The 24619-nt window shown below is 43.1% G+C and overlaps 1 protein-coding gene across 1 annotated transcript; it reads right to left on the bottom strand.

Annotated features, from left to right (window-relative positions):
• Positions 1 to 446: 446 nt before the first annotated feature.
• On the bottom strand, positions 447 to 21716 carry LOC121269587 (hepatocyte cell adhesion molecule-like). The gene is made up of 7 exons (XM_041174289.1): positions 21641 to 21716; positions 21144 to 21521; positions 16140 to 16421; positions 14573 to 14666; positions 9089 to 9162; positions 6340 to 6416; positions 447 to 786 (listed from the first exon to the last, which is right to left on the bottom strand). Exons 1-7 carry the CDS (start codon positions 21714 to 21716, stop codon positions 496 to 498), a joined length of 1272 nt encoding a protein of 423 aa, XP_041030223.1. The 3' UTR covers positions 447 to 495.
• Between the last annotated feature and the right edge of the window lie 2903 nt (positions 21717 to 24619).

Genomic DNA, 24619 nt, shown 5'->3' with positions numbered 1-24619 from the left:
CACCACAGCATAGATCTAGTAACTCAGCATAGAAAATCAAACTGTGGATCTTTCTCATCCATGTAGTTTAGGTCCACACCTTGTGGAATTTTTACCCAGTGGGCCATAGGGAGCTCACTAGGAAAGTTCTAAGGGTGTATCATTACATGCTCACGCTCACAACATTACATTTAATTTGGGTCACTTACATGTGATATCGAAAACTAAGCAATTAAACCACCCTCCCCAAAATGTCAACAGTCATCCTTCAAAATGGGATGTGTTTCGGGATATTTTATGTGCTTGGTTTTAGGGTCTGACCTTGGTTTGCATTCTAGGAGCTAGGTTGCCATGGTTAGGGGGAGCGAGGGTTATGGTAATCTGTATTACATGTATACTCAGGAAAAGCAATAATGGAGGCCAGAACCCTGGATACGTTCCAGGCTTTGATACCAATACTTGTGCATCTACAGTATGTTTTATGTCCATGAAAGAAAATACAGGATTTTTTGAGCGTTAATTTTCTTCCACACAAGCCTCGTCTTGCTCCGTGATCATATGGACCCCTGTTGGACGGATGATGCGGTTAGCACTCCTCTGGTGCGCTGGCGAGTTGGATGATCTACTTGGAGACTTGTGAGCTCTGCTAGAGCCAGGGGATCGAACGGGAGATCTGTTGTATCGCCTAGGCGATCGACCAGCTGGTCTTGGGGATCTAGCTGGAGGTCCAGAGGAAATTATGAATCCAGCCTGTTCCGCTGCACTCTTGGAAACATTTAAGGAGTCTTCCTCAGCATCTGGAGAATCCTGGAATAGACATGGGATTGGGTAAGATCATTTGTTTTTGATAAGCCTTGATGATTTAGGACATAGTCCATAGTGCAGGGCAGAGTTTGTAGTTAATCGTACCAAGAGAGGAGACAAATTAAATCAAGGTGACATGGTTAAAGGAGGATATGCTTCAATTTATAGAATATAGGAAGAAAAAACCAGGAGAACTGTGGAATTGAAACATTTTGAGGTCTTGAGAAAGGATGGATTAAAAAAGGAGAAAATGATTGTCAGTTTAGTTCAATTGGCAATCCTCTAAGAGGAGATGGTGACATAGCAGTAAAGTCACTAGCCAAATGCTCTGGGGACACAGGTTCAAATCCCACCACAGCAGCTGGTGGAATTTAAGTTCAATTAATTTTTTTTTAAAAATCTGGAATTAAAAACTAATCCCATGAAACTATCATTGATTGTTGCAAAAGCCCATCTGGCTCACTAATGTCCCTTACGGAAGGAAATCTGCTGTCCTTCCCTGGACTGGTCTACATGCGACTCCAGGCCAAAAGCAATCTGGTTGGCTACCCTGCTGTCAAGGGTAATTAGGGAGGGGCAACAATTGCCAGTGATGCCTATGTCCCATGAAATAATGAAAAAAAACTCTCACCTCTGAATATGAAGATTTTGGATTTAATCTCCACTCCAAGACTTGAGCTTATTATTTAGATTAACACTTGAGTGCAGTCCCAAGGGAGTGCGAAATTATTGTATTACCATTACAAATCACTGGTTAGGTCTCAGCTGGAGTATTGCATACACTTCTGGGCAACCAGGCTTTAGAAAGGGTACCAAAGCCCTTGAGACAGTAGAGTAGATTCTATCAGCATGATACTAGGAATGAGAGACTTCAGTTTGGGAAGAGTTTGGAGAAGCCATGATTGTTCTCCTTAGAGCAACAATCTTTAAGACTTAACAGAGGCATTTAAAATTATGTGGGGTTTTGATAGAACAATTAGGAGAAATTGTTTCCTCTGGCAACCAGAGGTCAAAGATTTGAAATCATTGACAAAGGCAGCGAGGGGGAAATGAGGATAATTGTTACAAACTGGTGTGGATTGCACTACCTGATTGGAATCAGATTCCATAGGAACTTTCAAATGGCAATCAGATATGTACTTGAAGAGGGTTAATTTGCAGACTTATAGGGAAAGAGAAAAACAGACATCCAATGACCAGAAACTTGTGAGATATGGTTCTGGAGAAGGGTGGTGCGGGTCAACTGGAGAGAACACAAGAACAATGATGAAGAGGAGAAACGATCATCACTGAGTGTCATAAAGAAAAGGCAACAATGTTGGATTGGCCATATTTTAAGGTATGAGAACTTGATGAAGGAGGTGATTGAATGAAAATTAAACGGATATAGTCCAGGAGGGAGAAAGAGAATGATGATGTTAGACAACTTGATATTGAAAATGGGAGGCACCTCTGAATACTAAAGAGGAAAGTGCCAGAGCGCCAGCTGCAGAGGAACGAGCAAAGGACTTACCCTTAGGCAGATCACTTTATAGTTACATGGAGAAAGAGCAGGGGAGTGGATGGCTTTGTCAAAGATGGGCCAAATGGCCCCTTCTGTGCTGTGAGATCAATGATTCTATGATATCATCCAGATGTTAAGCACTATTAGTGTGGAGGGCAGAGAAAAGAAGTCAAGGGACAATTACATGACTGATTTTTCTTCCATTTAGCTAAATGGAAATCAGATCGGGATGGTTGCTGTAACAGGAGTGCAGTCCTCTCTGCCCTCTCCTCTCTCTGCTCTGTCCCAGCAGTGCTTAATATGCAGATAGTAAAGACAAGAATCTATCGCTTTGTCTTTCGGACAAAATGGTAAACCAAGGCCTTGCCTGCCTACTTGGGTGGATATAAAATATTATGTTGCAATATTCAAAGAGGAACTGGGCATTTTTCTAGAATTTAGACCACCATTCATCCACCAAAGCTAATTAACTGCTCATCAATCTCACTTGCTGTCTGTGTCTGCAGCTCAATGGTAGCACCCTGGCATATGAATTATAAGTTCAATTATGAGTTTACATACACTACGCTTGTATTTCCTGGAATATAAAATGTTAAGAAGTAACTTGATACAAGTTTTAAAGATTTTGAAAAAAAGAAATTTTTACTGCTGATAGCGGAGTCTGGACAAGAGGACAGAACCTTCGAATTAAAGCCTAGCCATTCATGAGAAAGATTAGAACACACTTCCTCATGCAAAAAAATGGTGGGAGTGTCGATTTCTCTCCTACAAAAAAGCAGTGGATGCAGTTTCAATTAATAATTTTAAATCTGAAATCAATAGCTTTTTGTTAGCCAAGGGTATTAAGGGCTAGGGAGCCAAGGCAGGCGGATGGAGTAGGATTCAATTCAGTCATGACCTTGTTTAATGGCAGAGCAGGCTTCAGGAGCTGAATGAATTACTTCTGTTCTTATGAGTCACAAGATTGTGGGTTCAGGTCCCACTACAGAGACTTGAGAAGAGAATCTAGTGTGACAGTCCAATGCAGTACTTGTGGATGAGCAGAAATTTCTTCCAACTGAATATTGGGAAGATGAAAGTCATTGTTTTTGGTCCCTGTCACAAACTCCATGTCCACACTACTGACTCCATCCCTTTCCCTGGCCTCTGTATGAGGCTGAGCGAGATAGTTTGCAAACTATTCAACTCTGAGATAAACTTCTAATTCTTTATCTGTCATTCACCAACACCATCGACTTCCACCTCTCTGCCTCTGCCTCAGCTCATCCCTCATACATGGAAACCCTCTTCCATGTATTTGCTACCTCTAGACTTGACTATTTCAATGCTCTCCTGTGGACTTCCTATCTCTGACCCTCCATAAACTTGAACTCATCCAACTTCTGCTGCCTATATTCCACATTGCACCATTCCATTTATCCATCACCCCCGTGCTTGCTAACCTATATTAATGCCTGGTCTGATGAAGCTTTGATTTGAAAATTCTCATTCCTCTTTTCAACTCTCTCAATGGCCTAGCTGCCCCCTACCTTTGCAACCTCCTCCAACCTTACAACCTTCCCAAGGTCTCTGCGCTCCACTATTCTGCCCTCTTGCATGTCCACAATTTTAATTACTCAAATGCTGGTGGCTGTGCTTTCAGTTTTCCAGGTGATAAAATCTGGAGCTTCCTCCTTGACCTCTCTGTCTCTCTCCCCTATTGTATCACTCCTTAAAACCTACCTCTCTGATCAAGCTTTTGGTCATGTGCCCCAATGTCTCTTTCTGTGAATTAATGTCAAGGTTTGTTTCATAATGCTCCTGTGAAGCACCTTGGAATATTTTACCACATTAAAGGTGCTATATAAATGCAAGCTAGGTTAAACTGAGTCACCGGCCAAGATTTTTCAGATGACGTAGTTTCCCTTTCTGCCATCAAAGCAATCAGTGGTGAATACATTGCTGCCAATACTCGATGCCCCACAGCCTTTAGCTGGAGGCGAGACTTCTGCCCCTTATTCGGGTGGAAGTCCCGCCACAGACAGCTACTGACCAATCTGATTGGCTGGTAGCTCTCTGGCCCCAGCATGCCAGAAGCTACAGTGGACAGGGCTAGGACTGCAAACTATCCTCAGAATCTAAGTCCCGTGATTCCAGGACCAAGTAAATTTTGGGGGTCTCAGGGCAGAGAGGGGTGTGGCAGGAGTTGGTGGGAGGCCAAGGGGGGAAGGATTTTTGGGGAGGCACCTAATATTCAAAGGAGGCTGTTGATGAAGGTGCCCTCCCAATTCCCACCCGAGGCCTAAGCAGGGTCAGTTCTTGGGTTTACCTCCTATTCCTGAGCTCCTCCCGCCAGCCTGTCAATTGAGGCTGGGTGGGAAATGGTCCTTACATGGTCATTAACTGGCCACTTAAGGGCCTCAACTGGGGCAAGGGCAGGAGGGTGCCGGTCTAGGCTTCACCTGTCCCATTGTAAAATAGTGCAGAGTTCAAGGTGGGTGAGAATCCAGTGGGAAGGCCATCCAAAGAATCTTACTGCCATCCTCCGTCTACAAACCTGCTGTTGGGGAAATGTAAAATTCTGCCCCCAAACTACCCTCTCAGGTGGACATTCAAGGTCCAGGACACCATTTAAAGAAGGTCAAGGGATTTCTATACAATGTTTACCCTTCAATGAAACCAAGATCTCAAAAATAGAATATTTGCTCATTGTTCGTGGAAATTGGCTACAACATTTCCTACATTACAATATTGACTGCACTTCAAAGATATTTCAATGGCTATAAAGCACTTTGGGGCAATTTGAAGTTGAAAAGATGCTGTATAAATGCAAGTCTTTTTTTTCAATCTTTTGTGGGGCCTTGCTGTGCGCAAAACGTCAGCACCATTTATCTCAGAGCAACTGTGATTGCACTTCAAGGATGAAATGATTATTGGTCAAACAGAAGGTGTCCCATAAGTAGCCTGAATGGCACTGAGTTGGCAGAGGGAGTCCAGGAACTTGAGAGTGATGGAACAGTCATGGGATTCAACACCTAATCAGGACAATGAAGAAAAACAGACAATAAAAAAAACAATGATGGGTTGCTTATCAAGGGGATGCTTAATGCCCAGACAGTAAACATACCAAGCTTGAGAGAAGATTGGACAAGCATCGCTGATTTCCATTACATGCTAAAGATAATGTAAATCCAAAATATTACTTGACACTAAACTAGAAAAGTAACATCAAAATTTAATGGATGCCAAATCAGGTAAACTCTCTAATGGACATTAACCCAATATTTTGATGTGTGCTACTGCTGGGTGATGCTCTGCATCCAATATTGCAAAATATAGAATACTAAATGCAGAGTGCAGTAACGGCAGAGATAGGGATGGGTTTTGAACAGACAGAGGAGACTTTCATTCCAACAATCTGAACTGGATTCGAATGCAAATGTAAGTGATGAAACAAATACTGCCTGTTTTTATCAGTCTAAAGCCAGTTGGTGAAGTATGAAACTAAACACTAATACTTTTCTTGATAATGGGTTTATTCACAGAATGCAGAATTACATGTGTCTGCTTCCTACTGACCAACCCAGTATCCCAGCAATCTCTCTTTATACTTTTTGAGTACCAGTAGACACAAAAAACGAATTAACCAATAAAAAAAGCCAATTAAACCAATTTAAAGGGCGCTGTAACTAAAAGAAAATTTAAAGGAACCTTATATAACTAAATGAGAATTTCGTTTTGAGGGCTGATAATGTACTCCAGCCCCCTCAGTGTCCACTTGTCACAGAAGACAGTCTCTCTTTATAAGTGCTCTAAGTACTTAATTTAACAATGTCCTTTACTTAACAATATAGTTGACGTATCATTAACACTATCCCTTTAAATACCATCAATAATATTTTAATGTGGGACCATTGATTTGCCTCCAAGCTGACAGATTAAAGGTTAATGTATGTGTTTTAGAGTTCGTAACTTGTACTATTTTTTGCAGTAGTTCTTGTGTCACATATTCCCTGGCTATTATTGAGCAACTGATAGACTGCTGGTAACCAATATTACCGTCATGTTTCTACCTTTTCTTTGATGACGTACAATCCCGCAGGGTTCTTGCGCTCACGTTCATGCTCAACTGCTTTCGGTAGCAACTCTACTGAGAAAGAAATAGGGTTTAAAGTCAATATTGAGGTTCTCTTAACCTGTTTGTATCCATTTTTTATGCCCCCCCCCCCCTCAACAATTTTCTGTACTCTTTAACCTCCTCCAAAATTCTCCTATGTGGTAGCTTGTCAAAGCTTCCTGGACGTCCATATATAGCACATCCACTGCAATTCCCCTGTCCACCATACCTGTGACCTACTAAAAGTACTCAATCCGATTTATCAAATACAATTTTGAAATCAGTGTTGTTTTTTTCTAATTATTTTCTCTTCATCTAGATATTTACTATTTCCATTGTTGATTAAAGATTCCAAATATTCCCACAGCGCAGGTGTTAAATAAACTGGCCTGTAGTTACCCAGCTTAATTCTGTCTCACTTTATGAGTGGCTATTAAATTGGTCACTCTCCAGTCATCCAGCCCACATGCATTCTCTCCCTGAAATATACAAGGCTGATTTTAACTTCGAAAGTGGTGGAAAAAAATCCCACCCATTATCCACTGATCAGATTTCCCTTTCCATTCACAGGCTTACACAGAGAAACAGAGGCAGTGTGCTCATTTCAGTTTAATATGCTTGCAGTAATCAGTTTTTGCCACTGGATGTCAGCTCAACATCTTTTGAAAAGTAGAATCTATGCTCATCATGATGAGAGGTGACAGTACCAGGGGAAGCAATACTTTCTACATTACCCTCTGTTGCTGCCATTGAAGCTGTGCTCTGTCCTCAGAGGAACACCCCTGCTTATCGAATCAATGAATTCTACTGCACAGGAAGTAGGGTTGCCAACCCTCTAGGATTGGCCTGGAGTCTCCAGGAATTGAAGGTCAATCTCCAGGACACTGCTGTGTGCAACCTTGGAGAAAAATTATCAGGACATTAAGGAAGATTGTTTCCTTTGTCATTTTCTTTGAGTTTTTCTCTTTACCGGATGTAAAAAATATTGAAAATGGGTAAAAGAAGGTTGTTTGCACCCGCTTTCTGTTTCCCCCTTCCCTTTTTTTCTAATAAATTATAAAGATTTTCCTTTTCCCACCTGTTTCCATTATTTTTTTTAAAAAAAAATTTATTTTTTAAAAATCTTTTATGCTCTCCCCAACCCCACTAGAGCTATACCTTGAGTGCCCATGGTAAGAATGGTAATCCATTCTTAATTAACACATTCGTTTAGATAATATCACCAACTTTAACACCTATGTGTTCTTTTGTACTATTGTTGTCGACATCTTTTGATGATCTGCTTCTGTCACTGCTTGTTTGTCCCTACAACCACACCCCCACTCCACTTCTCTCTCTCTCTCTCTCTCCGCCCCCCACACACACACCTTAAACCAGCTTATATTTCAACTCTTTCTTGGACTCGAACTCAAGTTCTGTCGAAGGGTCATGAGGACTCGAAACGTCAACTCTTTTCTTCTCCGCCGATGCTGCCAGACCTGCTGAGTTTTTCCAGGTAATTCTGTTTTTGTTTTTGTTTTGGATTTCCAGCATCCGCAGTTTTTTTGTTTTTATATCTGTTTGGGTGCCAGTCAAGCATCAGCCAATTGGGTAATGAGTCTGTTTTCCAGTTGCCGTAGGAAGGTAGTCTGTCACAAGTATGGATGTGTTGGTTGCTTAATAGCTAGAGTCATGTGATGAAACATCCAGGAAAACATTTAATCATAGTTGGCAACCCTTAACGGGGGAGGCCATTCAGCCCACATTGGCTGTGCTAGAATCATGAAAGAGCTATCCAATCACAGAATCACAGAACTTTTACAATGCAGAAGGAGGCCATTTGGCCCATCATGTCTACATTGGCTTTCTGAACGAGCATTTCACTTAGTGCCATTCTCCCACCTTCTCGAGTAACACTGTAGATTGTTTATTTTCAAATAATCATCTAATTCCCTCTTGACTTCATTTTCTTATTCTTCAGCCAATTCCCTATTCGGTCCATCAGTCCTGTCCCAGCTATCTACGTAGTTCCACTTTCCAACCCTTGGCTAGCCTTACCCTTTTAAATGTTAATTTTTTCAACCTAATTAGTGATTCTGTTTCTGAAATTGGTGGCAGCTCCTGAATATAAAATGCTCTGTTTCATGCTTTGATCCTTTCATTTTAGCACTCATTAAGATGCAGGGTGTTGGTGTTGGGAATGAACATGTTTATGTTTTCACTAGGTGTCGTCAGCAATTATCATGATAAAACTATTGTACAGGTTAGGTGCAGATTCAAGCTCTCTTCTCCATCCTGATAGGATACCTGAGTCGAATCTGAGGAGAGTTCCCGCTTGTGCCAGGACGAGATCTCTATTTCCCACAATCATCATTCTTGTGGACTTGCTAAACGTGATTGTCTGGATGGTTATGTATTAATTAGGAGGAATGGTCCAATGCACATCCCCAGTCCACCAGGCTTCAGTTACTCTATTACCTCTTTTTAAGATTCCCAATCTCTGACACAAACACCTTTTCTTTGCCAGAAAGAAGCTCAATACAACCTGTTTAGCATCCTGTGATCTATGGTGCTCTCTGCAGGAGACTGGTCCAGTGTTTGGCTAGTGATGCTCTTTCCCACCAACCTGGACCTGAAGTTGTGGCATTTCAGGAACCAGGGGTGTGAGCTCCACCTCCCTCTCCGTTACCGACACAACACCCAACCACACCCAAGCTACACATTACCTTCATGTTTAGCCTGATCCTCATTCCGTTCTGCAGAACCTGGGGATGTTCCTTTCTCTCCTTTTCCTTTATTTCTGAAAAAAGTAAGGCAAAAGATTAAGGCCTGAAGCATACTGCTCTTTAAATTGATCTTCATGACTTTGTGACTAGTTACTGCTTATTTGAAGGAGTGAAAGACTTGCATTGATATAGTGTTTTTCACAATCTCAGATCATCCCAAGCAGTTTCCAACCAGTTATATACACATGAAGTGAAGTCACTATTGGAATATAGGAAATGCAGCAGCCAATTTACACTCAGCAAGCTCCATAAACACTATGAGATCGTGGTCAGGTAATCTGTCTTACTGATATATGATGAGGGATAAATATTGGCCAGAAGATCAGGAGAGCTCTCCGGCTCTTCTTCCAATAGTGTCATGGCAATTTTATGCTCACTTGAAAAATTTAATATCTCGTTAGAAAGACAGCACTTCCAACACTGCAGCAGTCCCTCAGCGCTGGATTATAGCCAATGGAGTACTCCAGAGGTGTAGCTATTATAATATGAAAAACAATGAAATATTCAGATCTGCTCAGCAAGAGATCCCACAATTATATGACAATTACCCTCATTTACATATTGTCATCAACTCCACTTTATTATTTGTTATTGGAAAAATGTTATCATATTATATTCTAACTTCAGGCCATCAAACACAGGCTCATTCTGGCTTCCCAATTCCTCCATTCACTCCTGAAGACAGTGACACATTCTGTGACACACCAGGTCTCTATGACACCTTGCCCAATAACTAGCTTTCAAGTGTAAGCACAGAGTTAGTGTCAGCAGGAAATTGAGATGCTGAACATGCACTGCAAGTGCATCAGTATTTGGAATGTGAAGCCATGACAATACTGTGCGATAGTGCGGGATGTTGCTAAAGGTACCTTATGGTGGGTTAGATCTTAAGAGCTCACAAAGGATTTTGGCATATTTTGAGACATGTTGTAGATCTGTACATCTGCTGAAAAGGGAGGAAGCTTCCCTTCACAAACCAGGCAGCCAGAGTGTGATAATATGAAATAAAGAGGAAGTGCAACTAAGATACTTTCTGGTTAGTCACAATGTTAATGAAGAATGAGCAATAGAACAGATCAGACTGTGTTTAATGTAATGTGGGCTAAAAATTTGTCCACGCTATTTTTTTTTAGATTGGGGATCACAATCCGTAACCTGTCCACACCTGTTGAGGTGGAGACAGATAGCATGCAAAGTTTGTGCTGCCTTCTTATTTAAATGATGGGCTGAAAGAGGGGGCTTAGCAGGGTGTCAGGCTCGTAGGCGAGGCTGGTGCAGCTAGCCTCCAGCAATTAAAGACAGTCAGTCTCTCTTGAAGGGAAACTGCACCGGATAAGCCAAGGCCACAACTGACTGATCTTGCTACAGTTAAACAGGAGGAAAAGGGAACATTCGGCCAGGGAATAGATGCTGTACTGGAAGCATTCATGACAGAGATGGGCACAAGGAGTAAAGCCATTTTGTCCGGCGGTGGGCCAGGGGGCTCTCATGCAGACCTTCCAAAGGGAGTGGAAGCAGGAGGCAAGGGGGTCTGGCCCCAAAAGCCTGGCAGCAGCGCTGGAAGAAGTTTAATGACCTCAAATGCACTGCCAAGAACAGTGAATGCATCTTCATATCACATCTCAGACCCATAAACCACTAGCCTCTTGTGCCTCTATAATTGCACCACAACCCCATCACTCAACCATCAGCATTCACAAGCATTTAGGACTCATGCCTGACATTTACATATTCCACCTCACCCACACATACCTTCAAATGATGCCAGTCTCACACCCCACTCCTTAACATTTCTATCTATTCAACTATTGCACATAACCCATACACAGTACAACACAATCACGGACATTCTTTCCTCTCTCTTAGAATCATGGAATGGTTACATCACAGAAGCATTGAGCTCATCGTATCTGTGCTGTCTCTCTGCAAGAGAGTCCCACTTCCCTGCCCCTGCCCTGTAGCCCTGAGGAGCTTTTCCCTTCAGGTGCTTATCCATTTCCCTTTTGAAAGCCATAATTGAATCTGCTTCCATTACATTCTCAGGCAGTGCATTTCAGATCCTAAACACTTGCTGCATAAAAAAGATTTTCCTCATGTCATTGTTGATTCTCTTACCATAAATCAGTGTCCCCGATTCTTGACACTTCCACCAGTTTCTCCCTCTCTACTCTGAACATTGGAAAAAGAGGAGGCCATTTAAACCCTCAAGCCTGTTCCGCGATTCAATGAGATCACAACTGATCTGTGACCTAACTCTATATGCCCCACCTTTTCCCCATATGACAAAAATCTATCAATCTCAAATTTAAAATTTACAATTGATCTAGCATCAATTGCCATTTATAGAAGAGAGTTCCAAATTCTTTCCACTGTTAAAAGGTCTAATTTTTAGTCTATGCCCCCAGCCCTAGATTCCTCAACTAATAGAAATACATTATGTCTATTTGTGCAAATATTCCTCTTAATAACTTGAAAGCTTTGATTAAGTTACTCCTTAACCTTCTAAACTCCAGGGAATACAACCTAGTTTGTTTAATCACTGCTTATAGCTTCACCCTTGGAGTCCAGGTATCATTCCAGTAAATTTACTTTTCATTACCATCAATACTTTCTTCCTAAGATGCGGAAACCAGAACAGTGCACAATATTCCAGGGGTGGTCTAACCAGGGCTTTGTTGACTGAAATGTGACTTTTACCTCTTTGTATTCTAGTCCTCTAAGTATGAAGGTCAGCATTTAATTTGTCTTTTTGATTGTTTTCTGTACCTGTTCGGGATATTTTAATGATCTATGTACCTGGATTCTATGGACCTCCACTGTTTCTAGCTTTTCACCATATAGGAAGTACCCCAGTTCTATCCTTTTAATGTTCAAAGTGGACAGTCTCGCATTTTTCTACGCTAAAATCTATTTTCTGCAGTTTTGCCTGTTCAGTTAACCTATCAATATCTCTTTCTAATTTCATACTTCCACCAACGTTGCTTGCAATGCTGCCTATTTTTGTGCCATTGGTAAATTTGGATACGTGGCTTTCTGACACATCACCTAAGTGTGCGAAGTCTAAAAACAGCTCTTAATATTGGCAGGCATGTGAAAACAGGTCATTACACTTAAAGTACTGGGAAACACAGGTTGATTTTAGTCAACAAAAGCTGACAAGTGGAGATTACTGATGCTTGGCATGCATGCTATCCCAGCATTAATAAGGGTAGTGAAAAGCTTCTATATCAATAGGGCTTGTTGTCTTAATAGGAGACTTACACAAACCTTTGTCAGTTTGCACCATAACTCTCTTGGGCTTCAGCACACAGTGTACTGTGGGCAGACCAAATATATTAATCCTATTTCATGCGGGCTCCTCATTTACTGTGTATAAATGCATTACTTAGAAGGGAATTGAAGGATGGGGTGGTATGTTTGCATACCTGATGTTGCTCTCTCTCTCTCTCTGTTTCTCTCCATTATTTCATTTTCTCTTCTAGTCTACTGATTCTTGCGTGTTTTACTGTCTCTCTAGTTCTTCCCACTGTTTCTCTTTCCCTCCCTCCAAGCCATTTTCCTTTCAGTCGGCTTAGTTTAGTTAGTAGCATTTTCCTTTCACTGAGAGAGTGCTGTACTGTCACAGGCACTGTCTTTTACATGAAACATTGGGCTGAGCTCCTCCCCCCTGTCAGGGGGGGTTGTGCAGAGGCGGGCGGGAGTGAGTGCGAACCCGATCGGCGCCCCCGATCAGGTGTGCACCGCCATTTTACGCGGGCGGGCCAGTTAAGGCCCGCCCAGCGTGACGCACACCCGGAATCGCTGTGCGCTCCCCTGTGCAGGCGGGGGGGATTCCCTGAGTCGGGGCCTGCACTCTTTTGCACACCCATGTGGAACAGCACAGAAATCTCCCTGAGGCACCTCCGTGCCTCGGGGAGATCAGTTTAATTTCTGGAATATTTAATAAAGGTGAAAAAAATTTTAAGGGCATGTGCCCTCGTGTGAAACTGTCACATGAACTGGGACATGTCCATTAATTTTATCAAAATTTTTTATTTAAATAACAAACCCTTCATGTCACCTCATCCCACCCGTGGATGAGGTTTTATGAAAAATGCGAAGGCCGCCTGGGCTCTTCACCTGCCCACCACCACCACCCACCCCCCCACCCCCCAACCTTAAGGTTGGACGGTCAGCATTCTTAACAACTTTAATTACTTTCTTAATGGCCTTAATAGGCCTTTCGGAGGCTGGGACCCCCGTGGAACTGAAACTGGACATAGGGACATCCGCCCAGGTGTCATTTTACACGGCAGCAAGCGGGACCCGCCCCCACTCGCCAACAGGAAAATTCTTCCCATTAAACAGAGGATGCCTGCTCAGGCGGACATGAAAGATTCCATAGCAAATGAACAGCAGAGATATTCCCAGCTTCCTGGCCAACATTTATTCCTCATCCAATACCATTACATCTATATATAGATTCTTGGATCATTTATCTCATTGCTGTTTGTGAGACTTTGCTGTGTGAAAATTAGCTGCCACATCTCCCTATATTGCAGCAGTGACTAACTACACTTCAAAAGTGCTTAATTAACTGTAATTGGGCTTCGAGACATCCTGAGGTTCTGAAAGGAGCTATATAATGCAAATTCTTCTTTTTCCTACACCAAGGGTATAGAGAAGTCATTAAAAATCATTATTTCTCATATTTTAAATCTTGCTGCTTTGCTTCATTTCACCAAAGTTTCTCAATTAAAAGGAATTATCTGAATTACTAAGTGTACCTATTTAACATCAGTTGTTTGTAGCTATAAGTGTGTCAAATTTAGACAGAGACCAAAAGTTTCCATTCCTTCAGGTATTCCACTTTGGAACATGTCATACTTTTCAAATGCAACTTTTAAAACAAAATCCATTCTTTGGACACGGGCATGACTGACAAGAAGTATTTACTGTCTGACTGGCCTGAGAAGGTAATAGATCTTTTACTAGAACCACTGTCATTTGTAGCAGTTTGATGCAACTGAGTGCTTTGCTAGACCATTTCAGAGCCAAACACAATGGTGTGGGACAGGAGTCACATAAAGGGCAGACCAGGTAAGGGGGGGGGGGGCAGGTTTCCTTCTCGAAAGGATACTAGTGAACCAGTTGGGTTTATACGATAATCCAATGGCTTTTTAATTTCCAGAGCTTTAAACTGAAATCAAATTTTACAACTACCATTATGGGACTTTTTAAAATTCATTCATGTCATGTGGGCGGCTCTGGTGAGGCCAGCATTTACTGCCCATTCAACTCATGCTGTCTGGATTACTAGCCCAGTAATAAAACCATAACACTACCGTACCCTTTTATGAGGAGCCATTTACATTTATGAGTCATTCCGTGTGCAAAACAAGAAGCAGGCAAGGTATAAAATCAAGAACCTCGATTAAAACTTACTTTTTCGAAGGTTTCCAGCAGGCACATACAGTTACCAAAGTAACCAGAAGGAAAATCCCTCCTGTGCTGAGGATAATATATAAAGAGCTCCGCCCTGAAAGAAACACAACAAGGTCACTGTCTGCTCTCTCAGTCTCTGAATCTTAAATGAAAATATTCTAGCTACATTTTGAAGAAAGAGCTATTCAGCCACCAATCCTTTCCTTTTCACACATTACTCTGTCATTGAATCATCCAATTTTACAGTACAGAAAGAGGCCATTTAGCCCATTGTGCCTGTGCTGTCTCTGTGAAAGTACGATCTACTCAGTCCCATTCTTCTGACTTTTCACTCTACCTATCAAAATTTTTCAAATACTTATCCCTTCCCTTTAGAAAAGATTTAAAACTTCTAATCCCAACATTGTTTTTGGACGGGCATTCCAACAATCCTCTGCATTAAAATAAAATTCTCCCAACCTCTTTCTTATGTAATGGCCTTAAATTTTTCTGCCCTTTATAGCTATCGCTATATTAACCGATGCAATGTTCCCTATTTACCTTATCAGAACCCCTCAAACTTCTGTACCAGTTTTTCTCTTGACCTTCTCTGTTACAATGAAAAAGGTCTACACAACTAATTGTGGCATCAAAATTGTTCCAACAGACTTCTGGAGGAAGTTTCCCATAAGGCCTTGAAAAAGGAGTCTCTCTCAAGTCAAGTCTTCTGACCCAAAAAGACAATCAACATAAGGGATCAGGGCCAGGGAGCGGAATTTCTTAAGTTGGAAGTGCTCTTAAGCTATCATTCAGGGCCCGCTGTCTAACTGGCACAAGCATGCCTGGTCTCAACTGGTACGTATATTCCATACTGGTGGAAGTAGGGTCAGATCCTGGACCACAAAGATCAAAGGTTAAAAAGATTTTTGGAAGGGGATAGAAGTTTATCCTTTTGTGAGGGGACTAGGGGCTCTTCTGGGTGAGGAGGTTTATGGCTCTCACCTCCAAAACCAGCCAATTACCACCCGTCATTCTGGGTCTTCAATGGAGGGATGATGGTTCTAAACCTCCAAGGGTCTACCCATGGAAAGCCCTATCTTACCCCACAAACCTGGTATTGTGGCAGAGTTCCATGGTGGGCCCTCCCTCATGAGCCTTTAAATCACGGCCTTTTGAGGAAAGGCCTTGCAAAGTTCCTCTGTATCTCACAGGTAAATCAAGAAAGGCTGCAGAATACTTACTTAGCGCTTATATTCAGCAGCTCAGGACATTATTATGATCCACATGCAACATTTCAGTAACCTTATCCACACTTAAACTGTTTGGAGTAGTTGTAACTTTTAGCAATAGTATAAAATGGGAGATGCTGGATCAGTCGCTGTTATATATTCTACTCAATGTTTCCTCTATAAGTCCCATTGCACCCAAGTGTCCCATCTTATTTTATCTGTATCCCACTGCTTGCCTCTATAAATATCCTACTCCGCTCCTTGTGTTTCCTCTAGGAAAGCCATTCTCCTGCTTCCATGTATATAATCCCACTTTCCAAAATTATTTCCTGCTTTTCATATATTGCTCATGTACTTACTGTATACAGTCAGTTTGACTGGAGTGCTTCGAGAGCTGCTGATCGGGTTCTCCACTGTACAGCTATAAAGGTCATCGTCAGTTATGTGGACCCGTGTGATAGTCAGGGTTTTCTGATCACTGGATAAAGAGAACCTTTCATCATTGTCTAAGGGTTTCCCTCCTTTCAGCCATGTGTACATTGGTTTGGTTCCATTTTCATGTGAACAGTTTAACATGACATATTCACTCAGTTCCAGTACTGTGGAGGATGATAACACCACTACTGGCCTTGTCACGGGGACTGGATAAAACAAAGACAGAACAGACAAATGGCGCAAGGCTATAAAACATAAAACAAAAATTTGCATTTTGAAGTACCTTTAATTCAATAAAACATCCTAAGGCACTTCACAGGAGCATAATCAGATGAATATTGACACTGAGCCAAGGAAGGAGAAAGTAGGGCATGGTGGCTAAACATTTACCAAAAGATAAGTTTTAAACAATGAAGAAGAGAGAGTTGAAGAGGTGGAAAGTTTTAGGTAGTGGCTTTTAGAGCTTCTGGCTTAGACTGCTGAAGGCACAGGTGAGATGAATGCAATGGTGAGCTCTTGGAGTGTTTAGAATTGTAGGAGGTTACAGAGATAGGGAGGTCAGCCATGAAGGGATTTGAACGAGGATATCAAGGCATAGGTGGACTCGGAACCAATGTAAGTCAGATAGCACAGGGGTGATGGATGAATGAGACTTAGGATACAGGCACCAGAGTTTTGACGAGGTGTAATATATGGTGGGTGAAAAACAGGAAACCAGCCATGAAAACCGATCCCTCAGGTCAATGAATTTCAGCAATAACTGTGTCTTTCAGAAAAAAGGGCTGGGTTTACAAGAGGTAATCTGGAGAGGGGTCTCTGCCAGTGATTTTATTATGTTCAAGATAGCTGTGACAGAAATTGAGGAGTACAGCAAATGTTCCCTTTGTCTCAAGCAGGAGTTGTAGGGAGCTACATAGTGGGTTTTTTTTATATTCATTCTTGGGATGTAGGTGTCGCTAGCTGGGCCAGCATTTATTGCTCAACCCTAATTGCCCTTGAGAAGGTGGTGGTGAGCCACCTTCTTGAACCGCTGCAGTCCATGTGGTGTAGTCCCAAAATGCTGGATTTTGACCTAGCAATAGTGAAGGAATGGCAATATATTTCCAAGTCAGGATGGTGTGTGGCTTGGAGGGGCACTTCCAGGAAGTGGAGTTCTCGTGTCTGTAGGCTTTGTCCTTCTAGATATTAGCGGTCATGGGTTTGGAAGGTGATGTCTGAGGAGGCTTGGTGAATTCCTGCAGTGCATCTTGTGGATGGTACACACTGCTGCTACTGTGCAAATGTGATGGAAGGAGTAAATGTTTGTGGATGGGGTGCCAATCCATCAGGTTGCTTTGTCTTGGATGGTGTCAAGCTTCTTGAGTGTTGTTAGACAAAAGTAGAGTATTCCATCACATTCCTGACTTGAGCCTTGTAGATGATGGACAGACTTTGGGGGGCATAGTGAGCTACTCACTGCAGGATTCCTGGCCTCTGACCTGTTATTACAGGCACAGTATTTATATGGCTAGTGCAGTTCAGTTTCTGGTCAATGGTAATGCCCAGGATGTTGATAGTGGGGATTCAGTGATGGTAATGCTATTGAATGTCAAGGGGTGATAGATTCTCTCTTGTTGGAGATTGTCATTGCCTGGCACTTGTGTTGCACGAATGTTACTTGCCTCTTGCCAGCCCAAGCCTGGATATTATCCAGGTCCTGCTGCATTTGCACATGGACTGCTTTTGTGTCTGAGGAGTCACAAATGGTGCTGAACATTGTGCAATCATCAACGAACTTCCCCACTTCTGACCTTATGATGGAAGAAAGCTCATTGATGAAGCAGTTGAAGATGGTTGGGCCTAGGACACTATCCTGAGGAACTCCTGCAATGATGTCCTGGAACTGAGATGGCTGACCTTCAAGAACCACAACCATCTTCCTTTGTGCTCAGTATGACTCCAGCCCATGGAGAGCTTCCCCTTATTTTCATTTACTCCAGTTTTGCTAGGGCTCCTTGATGCCACACCCTGTCAAATGCTGCCTTGATGCCAAGGCCTGTCACTGTCACCTCACCTCACCTCTTGGACTCTTTTGTCCATGTTTGAACCAAGGCTGTAAGGATGTCAGGAGCTGAGTGACCCTGGTGGAACCCAAACTGAGTGTCAGTGAGCAGGTTATTGCTAAACAAGTGCCGCTGATAGCACTGTTAATTACCTTTTCCATCACTTTGCTGATGATCAAGAGTAGACTGATGGGGCGGTAATTGGTCCGTTTGGGTTTGTCCTGCTTTTTGTGTACAGGACATAACTGGGCAATTTTCCACATCGCCAGGTAGATGCCAGTGCTGTAGCTGTATTGGAACAGCTTGGCTAGGGACGCAGGAATTTCTTGAGTCCAAGTCTTCAATACTATTGTTGGAATATTGTCAGGGCCCATAGCCTTTGCAATATTCAGTGCCTTCAGCCATTTCTTAATATCACATGGAGTGAAGACTGGCTGAAGACTGGCAACTATGATGCTGGGAACCTCCAGAGGAGGCCGAAATGGATCATCCACTCTGCACTTCTTGCTGAAGATTGTTGCAAATGCTTCAGCCTTATCTTTTGCACTGATGTGATGGGGTCCCCCATCATTGAGGATGGGGATATTTGTGGAGTTTCCGCCACCAGTGAGTTTTTTAATTGTCCACCACCATTCATGACTGGATGTGGGAGGACTGCAGAGCTTAGACCTGATCCATTTTTTGTGGGATCACTTAGCTTTGTCTACTTCATGCTGCTTATGCTGGTTGACATGCAAGTAATCCTGAGTTGGAGCTTCACCAGGCTGACACCTCATTTTTACACATGTCTGGTGCTGCTCCTGGCATGCCCTCCTGCATTCTTCATTGATCCAGGGTTTATCCCCTGGCTTGATGGAAATAGTAGTGTGTGGGGTATGCCAGGCCATGAGGTTACAGATTGTGGTTGAATACAATTCTGCTGCTGCTGATGGCCCACAGCGCCTCATGGATGCCCAGTCTTGAGTTTCTAGATCTGTAGAAGTCTAAGCCATTTAACACACTGGAGGGTGTCATCAGTGTGAAGACGGATCTTCACCTCCAGAAGGACTGTGCAGTGGTCACTCCTACTGATACTGTCATGGACAGATGCATCTGCAACAGACAGATTGGTGAGGACAAGGTCAAGCAGGCTTTTCCCTCTCATTGGTTCCCTTACCACCTGCTGCAGACCCAGTCTCGCAGCTATTTAGGACTTGACCAGCTCGCTCAGTAATGGTGCTACTGAGTCACTCTCGTGATGGACATTGAAGTTCCCCCTCTCAGAGTACATTCTGTGCCCTTACCACTCTCAGTGCCCCCTCCAAGTGGTGTTCAACATTAAGGAGCACTAACTTGTCAGCTGAGTTGGTGGGTGGGTGGGGAGGGCTGCGGCAGTAATCATCAGGAAGGTTCTGTTCCAATGTTTGACTTGATGCCATGAGATTTCATGGGGCCGGGAGCCGATGTTCAGGACTCCCAGGGCAACTGCGCTGCCACCCCTGCTGGGTCTGTCCTGCCGGTGGTACAGGACATACCCAGGGATTGTGATGGCGGAGTCTGGGACATTATCTGAAAGGTATGATTCCATGAGGTTGACTATGTCAGGCTGTTGCTTGACTAGTCTGTGAGACAGCTCTCCCAATTTTGGCACAAGCCCTCAGATATTAGTAAGGAGGACTTTGCTGGGTGGACAAGACAAGACAAACATTGTTGTTTCCAGGTGGTCCATCTGGTTTCGTCCTTTATTGACTTTCTAGTGATTGTGATGCAATGAGTGGCTTGTTAGGCCATTTCAGGGAGCATTTAAGAATCCATTGATGTGGGGTCCAGAGTCACCTGTAGGCCAGACCATGTAAGGACAGCAGATTTCCTTCCCTAAAGAGCATTAGTGAACCACATGAGTTTTTCCAACAATCAATAGTGGTTTCATGATCATCATTGGACTTTTAATTCCAGATTTCTTGAATTCAAATTCCACCATCTGCCATGGTGGGATTCGAACCCGGGTCCCTAGAGTATTACCCTAGGTCTCTGGATTATTAGTCCAGTGACAATATTACTACACCATCGCTTCCCCCATTTGTGAAAAGGGGAGTCCAAAATGGGTCAGGTGGCAATTTAATAAGCCAAGATTTTCCTTGTTTGTTTTGGTGCTACTGCTGCTGGATATGGAGTTAGGGTGCAGTCTAGTCTTTTCAGCATTATAATACATTACTGATGCTTTCTGACTGCCTCTCAGCTCCAACACTAAGGACTCCAAAACCCAATCCCATCGTCTACTGGTGTCCGTACATCTAATTTTACAGTAAAGATCACAGCCTACGAGTCAGGAGAAGAAACCAGAACTGATTCTTCTTCTCTCACCAGTCCAAGGACACTCATAACGGACCCACTGCCTGGGTGCTGGGCTGAACCATACTGAACAGGAAAATGGCACGTTTGATCTCTGTCTAAGCCGAGTCAGCAAGTCCCAGTCAGGGTGGTGTTACAGTGCATTACAATTAGCTACAGTGTCCTGGGTTAGGAATGGGGAAAATCAGACTTTATTTTTACCTCTATGTAAATGAAAATCAGTTTTTCATTCCTCCTTTCCTCTCCATCCATGGAAACTGTATTTCATAATATTGGGCGAGGACTGAATCATCTGTGATAAGCCCTCTTCCTTCAGCTGAATAATGCTATGAAACTCACAACTTAAACACATCAGGAAAGGCTATTTGGTAGAGGCAGGTGGCGGGGGATGGGGTCAGTGGTGCGGGGGCTGGTGTTCATGAAGCTGTAGCCAGTACACATCAGTTTCTTTGAAAGAGCAGAATGGGAAAGTGGAGGGGAGGGCGGCAGCTGCTGGGTAATTCAGTACAAATCGGAATGTAACTGCACAGTCAGCCTGGCAACCTGAAAACTTACTATCAACAGTTAAATTGAGTGTTTTCACTGCAGTGGAGGCATCGTCTGTAATCGCGATCTCGACTTCGTACATCCCCTCGTCTGTTGGCTGCAAGTTGTGGATCAATAGGGATCCGTTGCGGAAGATCACAATCCGATCTTTGTACTCTGGCCGTAGTTTGCCCAGGATGCGAGTGCCAAAGGATTGGACCAAAGGGATCGGCTTGTCTCTCTTTAGCTGCCACTGAATGACTGGGGTCTCGGAACTGCCGGCTGTGTAATGTATAGAAAGTAAGACCGAGCCTCCCACGATGCCGTGCGCAGTGTGATCTTGTGCTGTTATATTCACTCCGTCCGCTGGCACTAAAACAATAATAAGATATAGATTGTAAGAAAGGACTGTTTTCAACAGAAAATCAGAAGCGGGGTTGGATTGTCCACCTGTCCATTAAGTGTTGTTTTCCAGGTTTGAGCCTGCTGCAAACTTAACCGGTTAAAGGGAAAGAACGTGCATTTACATAAGACTTTCACAACCTCAGAGCATCCCAAAGCGCACCAGAACCAATGAATTACATTTCGAGATGTAGTCGCCATTCTCACATAAGAAACACAGGAGCCAATTTGTGCACCTCGATCTGTCACAAACAGCAATGTGATAAGTTATCTGATTCAGTGATGTTGGTTGAAGGATAAATATTGGGACAGGACATGGGGAGGTCTCCCCTGTTCTTTTACATCTCCTTAGAGAGAGCAGGCGTGACCTCAGTTTAACATCTCATCTGTCAGGCACCTCCAGCAGTGAAGCAACAACACACTCGAGGACCTTGGAGAGGAATGGGGTTGTGGTATATGGGTGTTTGGCATAGCAAGGCTTAATGTAGAACTGGAGATCAATACCACCCCAAAGTATGATACAGACAGTTACATGATAGTGGACTGAGTACAGTAGTAGTCTAGCAGCAACCAGCATGGAGATCATACGGAGATAGGGCTATACCTTGGAGATATGTATATAGTTGCGTGTTAACAATAAACAATTTGTGTTCAATCATGCAAACCTCCAGACCTCTTTAGTGAGGTACCAAACAACCTTACCACAGGGCTGTTGACAATGAGGCAGTAGCTTGCAAGGATGTTGGGGTCAATTTTTGTTTTGAGAAGAGGGGCAATGACTTAAAGGATGAGGGGCAACACAATTGTTCCACTAATTTTCTGTGGGTGCACCTTTTTGTTGCACCGCCTGATCCGTGCTGCATGGCCACACATGTCCACAGCGTAAAGGGACCGAGATTGTGTGCAGCCTGTGTGACCCCCGTACAGCACATTCCTGACTGCAGTGCGGCCGTGCACCTTCACAGCTTAAAGAGAATGGTGGGCAGCACCTGAAGAGTGAGAATGGTTAACAATGTCAGCTAATATGGGGGACTGAGAGGGGAAGTTGGCAGGTCAGTAGTTTCAGGAAACAGAGTCAGGGAGCAGGATGTGAGTCTCATAGACAAGATGAGCTCGAAGAGGTCCTGAGGGGAAATAGGAAAGATAAAGAAAGATGCAAGCTCAGAGCTAGGATAGAGGAGCTTTACAGGAAGTGAGGCCTGATAGGCTAGTGGAAGCAAGGCAAGTGGCAGAGGCAGCTGATCAGATGGGTCTTGATCTCAGTGACAAAGAAGCCCATGAGCTTCTTTAACTCAATATTGGAGATGAAAGTGGAGGAGACAGGGAAGAGGTGTTAAAGAAGTTGGTTTGCAGTAGAGAAAAGAAGCTAAGAATTATCTTTGCATTGAACCTGGAATAGTGAACAGCTCCAGCAGAAGAGAGCAGGGCCCAATAGTGCTTTCAATGGTCTAGCCAGATCTGACAGTAAAAGGCTAACACTGCCAAACTCTTTCAAATCTGCATCACTTGGACTTTAGGAAGCCGTATAAGGCTTTAGGGCTGTACAAGGGGAATGGCCAGGGTGAAGGAGTACAACGGTTTTACAGCGGACTAGGACATCCAAGGTGAGTGGGTTGTTGAGCAAATCAGTAGCTGCAGAAATGTTCTGGCTAAGAGAAGGCCAAAGGCTAAACAGTTGAGATTTTGAAAATGCAGTTTTAAATGAATTAGGGATAGTTTTTCCCAGGGGCAGATACAGAAGGAGATCAGGTTGGGTGTGGAATGGGCATGTGACAGAACCACAGAATTGTTACAGCACAGGAAGAGGCCATTTGGCCCATCGTGTCTGCTCTGGTTCTCCGAATGAGCAATTCCCTTAGTGCCATTCTACCACCTTCACCCCTCCATATTCTTCCATTTCAGATAACGTCTAATTCCCTTTTGAATGCGTTGACTAAACCAGCCTCCACCACTTTCTCAGGCAGTGCATTCCAGACCTTAACCACTCGCTGTGTTGAAGATTGTCTTCATGTCACTTTTGCTTCTTTCGTTAATTACTTTAAATCTGTACCCTCACATTCTCAATCCTTTCATGAGTGGGAACAGCTTCTCCCTATCTACTCTGTCCAGACTCCTCATGATTTTGAATACCTTTATCAAATCTCCTCTCAGTCCTCTTTTCTCCAAGGAAGCAATCCTAACTTCTCCAATCTATCTTCATAACTGAAGTTCCTCATCCCTGGAACCACTGTCTCTAATCTCTTCATATCCTTCCTAAAGTGGGGTGCCTTGAACTGGATACAATACTTTAGCTGGGGCTGAACTAGTGTCTTATACATGCTCAACTTAACCTCCTTGCTCTTGTACTCTATGTCCCTATTAATAAAGCCTAAGGTCTAGGTCACTAATATATATCAGGAAAAGTAAGGATGTCAACCCTGACCCCTGGGGAATTCCACTGTAACCTTCCTTCAGCCTGAAAAACATCCATTAGCCATGACTCTCTCTTTCCTGTCACCAGACAATTTGTATCCATGTTGCTACCGCCCCTTTTATCCATGAGCTATAACTTTGCTCACAAGTCTGTTGTGCAGCACTGTATCAAATATCTTTTGGAAGTCCAAGCACACCACATCAACAGCATCACCCTCATCAACACTCTCTGTTACCTCTTCAAATAACACCAGCAAGTTAGTTAAACATAATTTTCCCTTAAGAAATCCATGCTGGCTTTCCTTAATTAATCTGCATTTGTCCCTGAGACTATTAATTTTGGCCCAGATTATTGTTTCCAGAAGTCTCCCCACTACAGAAGTTAAACTGACTGGTCTGTATTTCTGTAGTTGTTGAGCTTATCATAACAATCATGGGGCCGATGGTGACATAGTGATAATGTCACTGGACTACTAATCTATGGACCCAGGCTAATGTTCTGGAATAAGGGTTCAAATCCCACCACAGCAGCTGGTGAAATTTAAATTCGATGAATAACCTAAAATTGAAAAGCCAGTCTCAGTAATGGTGACCATGAAACCATTGCCAATCATTGTAAAAACTTATCTGGTTCACTAATGCCCTTTAGGGAAGGAAATCTTCTGGCCTACATGTGACTCTAGACCCACAGC

This window comes from Carcharodon carcharias, chromosome 25 (genome assembly GCF_017639515.1).
Source record: "Carcharodon carcharias isolate sCarCar2 chromosome 25, sCarCar2.pri, whole genome shotgun sequence".
Classification (NCBI taxonomy): Eukaryota; Metazoa; Chordata; class Chondrichthyes; order Lamniformes; family Lamnidae; genus Carcharodon; species Carcharodon carcharias.
This window is presented reverse-complemented; position numbering and strand designations above follow the sequence as displayed.

What these genes read in the sequence shown, in the direction of transcription:
- LOC121269587 (XM_041174289.1), bottom strand. Translation starts at nt 21,716, where the DNA reads ATGGCGACTACATCTCGAAATGTAATTCATTGGTTCTGGTGCGCTTTG. An exon ending in ACTCAATTTAACTGTTGATA is followed by an intron (nt 16,422 to 21,143) that starts GTAAGTTTTCAG and finishes TGTTTTATCCAG; the next exon opens with TCCCCGTGACAAGGCCAGTA. An exon ending in AGTCAAACTGACTGTATACA is followed by an intron (nt 14,667 to 16,139) that starts GTAAGTACATGA and finishes TGTTTCTTTCAG; the next exon opens with GGCGGAGCTCTTTATATATT.